We start from the raw sequence: 12,382 nt of genomic DNA on the forward strand, positions 1-12,382 counted from the left end.
CTTAATTCTGCAGAAGTCCGTGCGCTACTTCAGGCTCTGTGTAACTGTGTCTGTTTCTGTTTATTGTCACTCATTTTCACAGGAATTGAAGCTGCTATCTTGGCTTTAAATTCAGTCACCCAAAAGCCTCAGCACTTTCACATATTTCAGTCAAGTGCAGTATTCCCTATAATATCATAGAATCATAGAATGGCCTGGGTTGAAAAGGACCACAGTGATCATGCAGTTCCAACCCCCTGCTGTGTGCAGGGTCACCAACCAGCAGTCCAGGCTGCCCAGAGCCACATCCAGCCTGGCCTTGAATGCCTCCAAGGATGGGGCATCCACAGCCTCCTTGGGCAACCTGTTCAGTGCATCACCACCCTCTGGGTGAAAAACTTCCTCCTAATATCCAACCTAAACCTCCCCTGTCTCAGTTTAAAACCATTCCCCCTTGTCCTGTCACAATCCACCCTTCTAAACAGTCATAATATGCTACTTCAGGTATGGTTTAATCACTTCTCAATACGCATGCACCATAGCAACTGTGTAAATGAAAATGGATCAATGAAAGAGCTCCCTCAAGTGGCAGGAAATACTGTTACCCGTTACACTTTGTAGAGAGTTGGTGTTTTTTTCATCCTTTTTTTAACAAATGCCACAATGGCAGCGAAGTTAGGCCTGTATCATATCATACCGTGTCACTGAAGTGTAGCAATGCACGATCTAGTTTTGCACAGCAGGAAAAATGGTGCTGCTGTAAGGCCGAGGTCAAACCTCAGTCAGGCAAAGCAGCAGTTAAGAAAAGACCGAATCACCCATCATTTAAGAAACTGTAGAGGGCTTCAGCCTGACCTGATAATGCGTGACTGCATTTTGGCAAGAAAACCTAAATCTGGCTCCAGCACACATCACATAGCCGAGGGTGCCCGAAGTGTTCATAAATCATACAGGCTGCTTCTGCAACCTCCAGCCCGAGCTTTCACAGCTGCTGCTATCATCACGTCCAGATTTTGTGCGCAGTTACCCTTGCTCCTATTTACTCCGAGAGCGTTCAAAACATTTGCTACGAGAGGTTCAGCTCAGCAAACTGCTGTAAAGAGACAGGGGCAACAGGAATGAAACGTGGGCCTCGGTGGGCAATGCCTCGTGCGCTTACAAGCAGTGCAGCTGCCACTTTTGCTGGCATTTGGAGCAGTCGGAGAAGCAAGTGCAGTTCTCTCAGCAGAGGGCAGTGGTCTCCTTACTCAGACCTCACTGTGCTACCGAGCTGAAATCACCCTTCCTAACAGAAGTGAAGCCCTGCTGCCTGTCAGCAGGTTGCCGGATTGCTCTGCAAGCTCAGAAATTCAAATGCTGACCTTCTCGCCGTGCCACATTTGCATTATTTTCCAAGAGGCAAATAATCTCTCCTTTCCCCATCATTTTGAGTGAGCCTTGTCAGTTTAGCAGGGTTGGTTTGCTGTTTCAGTTGAGGATGTTGTTTCCTTGGCATGTTTAAAAAGAAGCTCCTAAGCAGCGAATCGTGAAAGGCATTGAATCTGTGTGGGTGTAACTACAGTTTAACCCTGCTAAGCTGAACTGTGCTTTCTGCCAATGCTTTTCTCCTTCTGCAGCATCCCAGCTTTATTTTGTAATCTTTTAGCTTGTCTTCAAAAAGAACATTGTGAGGCCGTGGGAAAGGTATTAGGCTGCAAAAGGTGAGGGGAAACGAAATGAGGACAAATCAGGCAGGTTTTCTCTTTGAGGAAATACGTCATCTTTGAGGTCATCAAGAAGAGATCTTGGAGAGAAATGTCACTTAGGTAGTCAGGCTGCTACCCGAACTCCACGGTGAACACCACGGAGAAGCCTAGGAGCTTTGAGATGCAACTGGGATCGTAATGCTGAAAGTGGTTTCTCTTCCTCATACTGAAAGCCCTCCAAAAACAAGAGGATGTGGGGAAAAGTAATACCCACCAAAACCACGACCTAGTTTTCAGTGGGGAGCAAATATCTCCATAAAGCCATGGAAGACCGAGTCTCCACTGTAAACTAAGAAAGAAATTATGTTTTCAGCACGAGGCATTGCCTCGTTTCCACTTTGTTTTCATCTCTGCAGAGATAGGTGACATCTACTGAAAGTAGTCCCAAGCAGAAGACGTTTCTAAATCCGTCCAACCAGCAATTTGGCTGTTTCCATGGCAGTGATGCAGCCCGGCCTGCTGCTCTCCCTTCTGCAAGAGCCCTTCCCAAGCCTGACAGAGAACACCGTGCATTTGTAGCTGCCCTGCCAAAACCTTCCCTCTTCTTTACTCATGGCTGTACCCATCTGGTCCTTTTTGCTTCTCCTTCACTTTGGAAATACCTGGCCAGAGAGGAGCTCTGTGAGTTTGTTCTCTTCTCTGCTGAAGCCTGCCTGATTCAGGCAAAGGGGGGAGCGCTGCTGGGTTTGAGGGATTGGAGACGGCAGTGCTTTCCAAGTTTCCGAGCTGCCTTGGAAAGAAGTTTTGGGTGACGGTAAGGGAGAACAGTGTAGGAGCCAGGAGCAGAAACAAAGCAGAAAGAAAGAAAATCCAGATTTCTGTCTGGTCTCTCAAAAGAATTAGGCTGAAACTTGGCATCTCTGGCCATAGCAACAAGTAGAGAGGTAAAGAATGTACAGACTTGGTACAATGCAGTGCCTTTTGAAGGAGATGACAAGCGTGAAGGAGCACTTCCAAAGCCCTGAATTCAGATAGATCTGTGTCGCAGCTGAGCCTCTGGCAGCTCTCAACACTATTTCACTGCAAGTGAAAAAATAGAATAGAGTTACAAAGCGGGGAGAATCGCTTTTCCTATCAGCCGAGGACCAGCAAAAACGGAAGGTTGCAATGGAACTGTGCTGGGAGGTGAAGCAATATGCAGGGTTTGCTGCATTTGATTGGCATTGGGCTGAGTTGATGTGGTTACAAAACCATCTTTGTGCTCAGCAATATTCTGTTGCTGGCCTAGTGCCTTGAGGCTTACATGCTTTGGAAATATGGATGAGGAGATGAAAACTTGAGCTTGTTTAAAGGTTTTAAATCTGAAGATGGCAGACCCAGGAGAGGGATTCTGAGTTCAGGCATGTAGGTCATGCAAGAAAAGTCTTGTCTTCGCTAGCAAGTTACTATGAAGTGCAGTAAAAATGTTCCTGCTGCTTCAGCCCTTGCTCAGACGCAAAGAAAATTCTCCTTGCCTGAAGCGTCAGGAGAAACAAGAGTTGACAAACAAACCAGAGGACAGGGTAAGCTCGAGTGGGGTAACTTCATCCTCTACCACTGCCACATCCCTACACGATGGACCCAAGTTAGCACCAGTAGGACAGCAGCAGTGCTTACTTCCCATGGTTTGTCCTCTTGTGCTTTCCTCACCGTCTGCTGGCTCCTTGCTTTTCATTGATGAGCTTATTTACTCAGTTGCAAAAGGCTTCCAGCAGCAACGCTAACAATCACCCATCTTCACTGCAAATGTCTTTGTTTTGTTATTCTGAAAATGTGCCTCCAAAGACTGCATTTCTCTGTTGCCTGATGATCGGGCACCAAGTCATGGGAGGATCACTGGTGTGATGCTACTGTAGTCTATGATTTGAGGAGGAGAGATCCAGGCTGAAAGCTTTCTGGTGGCATTCCAAACGAGCTGTCATGAGAAGAGAATCCAACGCGCAAAGACCTCAGTGCTGAGGGAAAATCAGAGGGTTTCATGTACTCAGAGGAAAAGTGTGGAACTATAAATGCTAACTCGGTAACTCCCCAGGAATGAGCATGTGCCATGCTGAGACTGAATGCATCATTAGCAAATCCCTGAGGCAGATCTCTATTTCAGACTGCACAGTATAACAGCTCCAGGGAACGTACAGAGACACCGAGGATGCTGATAATTTCACAGTTTCTGCTTCCCTGTGAGGCAGAAAATAGAAAAGCTATGAAGCTCTTTCCCAGGAACACAAAAGTAATGTTTTCCAGGGCGATCAAAAGCTGGAGAAGATAGGTTTGTTGTCTGTAAACTGAGAGAAAAGGGAACACTATCGTCTGCTGCCATCGCTGCAAGAGACATCACTCAGCTGATCAAGCAAGCTGAAGCAATACAGCTGGCCCCTTGCAGAGGAGACGCTGAGGGATGCAAAGCTGGCTTGGGCGAACGGAGATCTCAGGGTCACGTACAGCCCACAGGGGATTCACTCTGTGTCAGTGTCTCCTGCAGCAGCACAGGCTATCGATGCACGTCACACGTCTGCCCTTCATCGCCAGCAACCCCTGGGAAAGACTTTGAGACAAGGTAATTTTGTAGTGTGACTACATCCTGAGAAAGAAGAGACAGAAAGGGAAAGGCAGACAGCAGACAGCCAGGCGGTCTCTAGCATGCTGAGGTCAAATTCCCCTTTCTGTCACCCCCGGGTATGAGAAAGTTGAGGATGACACAGAGAGGTAACAGACACACTCCCGTGTCTGCCAGCAGAGATGGACAAAGCTGCAGGGAGACTTTAACATATGCCCGTGTGAGCACAACAGTATAATCTTTATCAGAAAGGGGATGCCTGGGTTTCAGGCTTAAATGTCTCAACTTCTCTGCATAGCTCCCATTGCACAGTAAATATCTCAGCTGTATGAAATGTGCTATTGGCTCTAGGGGGGGTATTATTTCAGGTTGGCTGCAGCTGGGAGTATACAACACAGCTTCAGGCCTCGTTAGGTGCACACTTGACAAGTTTTCTGCTCAAAGGTAAAAGGAAGGAAGGTTGTCTTAAGGAGGCAAGGCTTATACAGCTGTCCTGTGCGTTAGATGAAGGGAGTGCCTGTCTGTCTGCTCCATCTTTCACCTCCAGTAACTTTTGAACCTGATGGCTGTTTTACACAGATGAGATGGAGGAGCAGAGGTTCCAGACATATTCAGTGAGTTCCGTGAAGAATTCAGCCAGGCTAAAGGACAGTGTATTAATGCTCTGAATGGGGGAGACCTGCAGGTGATCTCAGCTTCTAACAGAATAAGAAGGTAAGCTGGCAGGGCTCATTGGAGCTCAGTGAGTCCCATCTCCTGACCGAAGCACATCTAGCTTCACAGTTAGGCAGAGTTTCTCAGGGTCTCATTTTGGAAACCTCCCAGGTGTCAGAGAATCCACCTCGGATTTCAGTTTCACAGAACAAATGTATGGAGTGCAACTCCCTTGGCTCTGCTGAGTAGTTCTCAGCAAACAACTTTTCTTCCCTTCTACAAAGGTCTTAGAAGTGGCAGCCAATGGCAAAGTCTGCAACAAATCCCACCGCAGGCAGCCCGTAGGACTCAGCTGATGTTCAATATATTTAACCACCAGCTAGTTACTTAATTCTGGCTCTCTGTGTTAGTTAATGATTAAACGTGCAAAGGCCAAACCCGGTGACACAAGGCTTTGTATATCTCATTATTTGCTTTACCAGCAGCTACAAGGGAGGGTGTGCGGCTCTGTGTGAGTAGGAACTGCAGGCTACATATCCAGCCTGACAAGCTAATGAGAACAAGTCATTCATTAACAGAAGACTTGCTGCTAGGCAAACACACACAGCTGGTATGGGAGAAGAATTTGGATGCGAAATGAGACAGTGTAAGGTTTTTTTCATAAGATGTTTCCTACTTCTGCGAGTTTACAGTCTGTCCAAAGACCACACAAAACACACTGAGAGCCCAATCAGAGCGGGGTTAGGGCTTGGGTGCTTTGTGAGAGGTGTGCTGATGAGCAAAGGGGCGGCATCTGCAAAGAGAATGGAAATATTTGCATGCTTAACAGAACGAACAGGCTTTAAACCTAAGTGAGGTTCGGTTACAAAGGTGCATGTCGATCCCTTGGGTACTGCTCTGTGCGCCCACACGTGGAAGCACATGCATGGAGACACCTCAGACAACGGTGGGCCTTTCGTGGTTTGGCCTGTTTGCTTCATTGGTTTGACTGCGTTGCTGTTTGCAGTTTCACGTGGCTGAGCACTTTTCAAAGAAACAACGTTAAATCTGAGAACTGCAAACTGAAGGTATTTAATTCTGTATTAGATCACGAGGCAGGAGCACAATGTCGTTTGAAAGACGCAGCAATCGCTTACAATTCGTGCATAATTAAATTGGAAAGCCTGCCAAGGAAGAATCTCCCAGGTCTTTGCAGCAGTATTTGAGACTGAGCTTTAAGGACTCACTGGCTGGCAAAGCATTCTGAGCATGAGTGACAGCCAGAGGGGGCAAGAGAGAAGGGGAGATGGAGGAAGCATGAGGGGAAACCGGTATGTGAGGCATAGAGCATGGGAAGGAAGCACTGATAAGTCTGAATTCAACCTAATTTTAACTGCACTTATTAGAAAACCTATTAGAAAACTTATTTTCTTCTGAGCTAACGAAGCCTCTATTTTGTTCTGGACTACTATGGTGCTTTGCTTAGTCTAATTCAAACGTGGTACGGTATCTATCACGGGAGTGTAAGGTGGGATGAGTTCGGTCTCGAGGCACTGATAGAGCATTGCACTCTGAAGTGTTTGCTGTCCCTTAGCTAAATGTCAGCTCTCTGGCTACAAACCTCCCAGCCAGCGAGAGGAGAAAACACAGAACAAAAAGCTTCTGTCTGCAAACCAGACATCTCTCACTGTTCAATAGATTAGAAACCAAAAGAATTAGGCTCCTAAATATGAACTGAAGCAGCGCTGGAACGCTGGTGGTAACACTCCTATTGACCCTTCTGCAGACCTAAAAGCCTGAATCATCACCAATGCCATCAGGGAACCTCATGTTACCTCAGCAAGTGCTCTTTATCAGTAATCACGCTGGGCAAGCTGAGTACTGATTTGCAATTGCCAGCAGATGCTGAGGCTTCTCACCTTCTTCCTTCCTTTTTTTTTTTTGGTAGAGGCATCATTTTCTAGAGAAAAAGGCAAACAAACACCATTCTTAATGTTCTTACCCATATACCCTTGTACCTCTTTTCCTGCCTTAAGCAGATCCGTGGGAAGGGTGGTGCAGCTGTAGCACTCCCAAATATATCAGACAGGAAAGCAGTTGCTGAAGAAGTCCAACAAGCTGCTTATTCCGTGCCCCTGCACCTCCAGTTCTCCCCTGATGGAGACTATGAGAAGGTTGTGGGTTATACCACAATGGGAACGGTTCATGTAAACCCTCAGAGCAGTTAATACGTTCCTATTTACAGTTAATAGATATATGGGCAAGGACAGCCACGCAGCTGTAACCCAGTGGGAGCAGTTAGCTGCGCACTACAGCTAATGCAAAACCACAGTGTGTGTCTGTAGCTTTTACAGCGTTAACTATGGTGGACCAAAAGTGCAGTTAGCAGAAGAAGTGTCACCTGTCAGAGGCTGTGTATGAATGTTTCTGTGCCGTTGGCCAAAATCTGCTAGAAAACCATACTTCCAGGAAAGAGTCTGTGCTCGTAGACCCTCATTGAACAGGCGTGCAAGTAGTTCAGGCAAACTTGCATGTGCCATAGCACAGTTTAAATCATAGTGAAGGTTAAAAATAACTTTTAAAAGGCTGAAATGCCAACTATTGTGCTGTGACAGAGCTCTGCAGGCTGTGTGCTAAGAGCTGTCAGTCGGAGACGAAGGGATGAGCGCTCATGTGTGTTTCATCCAGAAGTGACATTCTGCTTTGAAATGGCTCAGCACTTACAGGCTTTTACTGCTTATTGCAGGGTAACCGACCTCTTGTCACAAAAGCTCTATCACATCTTTAAATTTCTCTTTCTTTTTTAATGCCTCTCTTTGTTACGGCTCAGAGGAGGCCGCCTGCTGTTTGCACTGACCGAGGCTGGGTGTGATACAGGCACACCCAGCAGCAATGCCCGGACATCGTGGACATCACACGTTGCCTTCTGCAGCCATCCCAGCTGAGTTACAGCCATCCTGATTTCCACAACCTGTTCTGGCATTGCAGCAGGAGCACGAAAATCCTGACATGGGAAGCATACATCTCCCTTATTCTTGGGAAGTCCCCAAATGCCTCCGTTGGGATTGAGCTTCTGCTGTCCTAAGCAGTTAACAAATGCTGCAAGTCATATTGTCCGCTTCCTAAACATGGGCCAGATATTGAATAGAAACATGTTTCTCTCTGTAGCTTCGACCCACAGAAGGTGTGTGAGTTGGAAGAAGAACAAAGATTACTCCTAGAGTTAATTTTCACGTTACCAGTACAGTAACACTGGTTCATTTTTCCCAGGTTACAAATCCAAACTGCCCAGCTGACTCAAGCTAGGAGCCTCCAATTTATCCACGGGCTTCTTCTGGCACAGAACCCACACGTCGTGCAAAGGACAGCTGTGAGTTCATGGCGTTGTGCAGAGCTCTGCTCATCCACCACTGACTTGATCTTGTGATTTTTGGAGCACGCTGTGGACGTGCAGCAATGCATTCTTAGTACTGAGAAGAAACTTCAAGAAATGGATATCTGGCAAGTACTTAAAGTCAGTTCTGAAGTGATGCTAGAAATACCACATTTCTGGTCAGGCCTATTACTGCAACATCAATGATGCCTTTGTTCCTCGGTGCTTTTATCCCTTACCCAAACAGCTCATGAGATGGCAGATTGACTGGGAGCCCAAAATTGCCAGGAGGGCAGTAGCTGTAAGGATACCAAATGTTGCCAGCCCTCTTCAAAAGAAATTACCTTCTGACAAATAACCTATTCCTGACACGGCGTGAGCCTGATAGCATCACAGTTGACAATAGAAGGTAGCACTGGTACAGATTTAAACATCTCCTCTTAAAAGCAGTTTGTAATCTTGGCATAGTTAATAACTGCAGCACTCCGTGAAGTAAATACTCATTAGCCCCTGTTCTAACAACGTGGAGTGGTGTGGCTCTGTGTCATCAGTGACTCAGCCACACAGGGTCAGTTTCAGTTTGGGGAGCTTCTTCTTTACAGCCCCATTGCTCTTTTAGGAAATCCGGAATGGTGGGCCCCAACCAGGCCTTGGCACCCCCTGTTACATGGGGCCAGAGGAAATGATGCCATTTCAAATACATTCCTGAGGGCACCAAGTGGGGTACAGTCTGAGGACACAGGTTGTCCTGATATGTCCTCCTGGTCCTACCAGACACACCTGGTGGTATCTTGGGCACTGGTTTTGAAGCTTTTTATATAGGATATGGCACGGTCTCAAAACACTGCTGTACAGTAGCAAGCCATGCTACAGACCCCTTCCCTCCACAACAAAGTCCCTGTCTGACTCCACCCCCAGCTCAGATATTACTGCGTGGCAGACATTTCCCAAGCAGTCAGACATTAATGTAACCCACAGCGAGCTGTTGTATGTGCACAAGCTGCTGATACAGGGAGTGAGGGATTTCGTAAGGCCCGAGGAATAAGAGCAGTGATTAAACACAATTCTCCTTAGTGCACCTAAGCATAATAGTCTCTTGATGTTGGCATCTCCTTTTGAAATGCTAATGGCCTTCTTCTGGTTAGCTCTTTAGGATCAGCGAGTAAAGAGGCATTAGGAAATAAAAGTACCATTCGTGTTGATATGAAAGAGTTGTTCTACCCTACAATGCAACTGCAAATGGCACAAAGGAGTTTTATGTTTGTTGTCTCCCTGCAGCCTCCAGAGAACATACATTTTGTTTACGAGGCAAGCCATTTACGAATGCCAAACCCTGCAAATTCTAGCTGGAAGGATACCAGCAAATATCTCCACTGCAGAGTTTACCCACTGCCCATCAGCTCTGCCCATGCTGCACACACGCCCTCCGCTCATGCTCTCATAGCCATGCCCACGCTGTGTGCTGGGACTTGGCAGTGCGTACCCCAGATAGCCCCAGTGCTATTTTAGGAACTGCTTTGCTGTGTGTTATTAGCAAGCCTGCCTCTATTTCCTGATCTCCCCGGTGTTCCTGGTTTATTAATGCAGTACATTAAGGCATTTCTGATGGCTCATGCTCCTCGCTCCTATTCACTCTAGCCTGCGTCAGGGCACGCGCCAGCCCAGCTGGTGCACTACAACTGGGTTGTACGCAGTTCAGGTGCATGTGACAGTACGGATAGCGTTTTGGTCACACCTTGCGACCCGGGGAAGGTAGAGTGTGGCCTCAGAAGCGTCACCAGGCATTGCAGACAGGCAAGCTGACCGCCGCGGAGGAGTTTCTCCTCAGCATCCCAGTGCAGACAGCCACGTGAGGGTTGATGTAGGCGTGGGTTGCTGTGGGTTTATCATTGCTCTCCGCGATGCGGTGAGGACACCTGAGGCTGACAGCACTGCATCTTATCCATGAAGAAACAAACACTGCCAACATACTGCTATCGCAGTGGCTAGCTTGGAGAGAGAATCACCTTCAAGAGCTCAGGTCTTCTACACTGCGGCAAGGATCACTGTCTCTTAGGATGAAACCTCCTCCCTTCTGCTTTAGCTGGAAAGCCTTATGCAGGATTAGAGAGGCTGAAAGAAGACGGTGCACACCAATTAGTTACAGTGCATGCTCAGCCACCTGATGACAAGATGCTGCTGCCAGCCACGCCGTGCAGCAACACGCCCCGTGTTATTCATGCGGCTGTGCCTCCCTGCTCCTCCGTGCCCTGGGTCAGGAGGGGACAAAGAGGGCAGGTTGTGTGTCGGGGCCCTGGGAGTTCACCCGGGGCCTTGTGAGCAATGGAAGAGGTGCACACGGCATGGGAAGTATACATGGAGCAGAGGGGGGAAACAGAGCACGCAGAATGAGCAAATGGGCCTGCAGAGGGCTGGGGTAAGCTTCCACATCCACAGGCTGCAAGCTGTGCGCAGTGCATCCCCACTGAGCTCTGACCTGCACCAGGTGGGAAAGCAGCCCCAGCTTTACACGGAACCAGAGAACTGTTGGAGCTGGGAGGAACCTTTAAAGGTCACCCTGTGCAGTGCACGGCGACACGGAACCACCGAGCAGAGCTGCAAAGGACCCACGGGGCCCACGCGGTCAGACTCCTGCCTCCACACAGGACCACCCCGATATGATATCGCACCGTGCGGCTGAGCGCGCTGCGTCCCAGTGCCCGGCCGCCCTCAGGTGAAGGACCTATTAATTCCCGATGCCCAAACTGAGCCCCCCGGGTCACAACCCCGCAGGTCTCGCCCCCAGGCGCGAGCAGGGCGCCTTAACGCGGGCACTGCGGACGCGTCAGTGACTTTAGGAAGACACAAAGAGCGCGCTCCACGGGGCACGACCCGGCCTGACGGGGCCGCGACCTCCCGCCCGCCGGCGGCACCGCCCGCGCGCCTGGGAGGGGGCGGGCGGGGAGGGGGCGGCCTCCACGGGAGGACCGGAGGCGGCTGCGGGAGCCGCTCTGTCCCCTCTCCCGGCGCTCTGTGGTATAAGATGGCGGCGGGGGCTGAGGGGGAGAGTCCGTGAGCGCCAGGCCGGAGCGCCGCGGGGCCGGCGGGGGCGGGCTGGAGCCGCCGGGCCGCGCACGGGGGAGGAGCGGGAGGCCGCCCGCCGGGCCGGGCAGCGGCGGCATGTGAGCGGCGGGCCGCGGCCGGCAGCGCGGCGATGGGGCAGCAGGTGGGCCGCGTCGGGGAGCCGGGCGCCGGGCTCCAGCAGCAGCCGCCGCCCCAGCAGCAGCAGCAGCCGCCGAGGGGACCGCGAGGGAGCGGCGCGGGCAGGCCGGCGGGCCGCCGCAGGGAGGCGGCCGGGCGCGCGGCCGAGGGCGGCTTCAACGTCTTCGCGCAGCACGGTGAGGGGCCGGCGGGGCGCGGGGCCGGGCGGGGCCGCGCGGGGAAGGGGCGAGAGCGCCCGTCTGCCCTCCGCTTTTGTTGTGGCCGGCTGGGCCGGGGTGGGGGGCGGGGAGGAGCGGCGCCTCGGCCGGGCGGGGATGGCGCTGGGCAGGGCAGCGCTGCCACGTCCCGGGGGTGCCCGCATCGGCTCGCGGGGGCTGCCCGGCCCGGGGATACGGCGCGGCGCGGCGCCGGGTTTGTTTACGAGGATAGCCGCTCCATGTGCTCGCGAGCCGAACTTGGGCTTTCGCTTTATCGAGGGACTCGCAGCGTGCCCGTCTGGATCGGGAACTCGTGCTTTGTCAAGGTCTGTATCGCAAAGGGCTTTTCCTTTTGCCTGGGATGCTGCAGCTGCCATCCATCCGGTTTGCAGCTGAAGTTTACGCTTATCCCTTTCTGTCTTATCGCTGTAAGCTGAAACCAGAAACACTCGATGCGACGCGATTCATCTCGGTAGTCTCTCCGAGGAGGAGCCCACAACTTCAAATCCCAATCTTTGATAACTATGATATTCTATCTGTTATTTCGGTTTGGCAACTTCTTAATACAAGACACAGGTTTCCATGTGGTGCCATAAATGGGCTGCCTCAGCACGAGTACTGAGGCTATAGACGCATGGATGTAACCCTGAGGAGCTGAATCTGCTCTGGGGAGCATTGTGGTTTGCCTTCTTATAGGGGGATGTCAATGTCTGTGGAGCGA

At 50.4% G+C, this 12,382-nt stretch overlaps 1 protein-coding gene and 1 long non-coding RNA gene across 2 annotated transcripts in view; both read left to right on the forward strand.

Moving 5' to 3' along the window:
* The first annotated feature begins 323 nt into the window (after nt 1-323).
* Nucleotides 324-9,870, forward strand: LOC121111401. The gene is made up of 3 exons (XR_005861891.1): nt 324-4,257; nt 4,837-4,971; nt 8,161-9,870. It is a non-coding gene; the product is annotated as an uncharacterized LOC121111401 (long non-coding RNA).
* A 1,390-nt stretch (nt 9,871-11,260) lies between these two features.
* Nucleotides 11,261-12,382, forward strand: part of ABL2 (ABL proto-oncogene 2, non-receptor tyrosine kinase) — a 35,617-nt gene continuing 34,495 nt past the window's right edge. The window contains exon 1 of the mRNA XM_015290508.4: nt 11,261-11,640. Coding sequence (XP_015145994.3) covers nt 11,457-11,640 — 184 coding nt within the window. The 5' untranslated portion in view covers nt 11,261-11,456. The remainder of the gene's footprint in view (nt 11,641-12,382) is intronic.

This window comes from Gallus gallus, chromosome 8, assembly GCF_016699485.2.
Source record: "Gallus gallus isolate bGalGal1 chromosome 8, bGalGal1.mat.broiler.GRCg7b, whole genome shotgun sequence".
NCBI classification, from domain to species: Eukaryota; Metazoa; Chordata; class Aves; order Galliformes; family Phasianidae; genus Gallus; species Gallus gallus.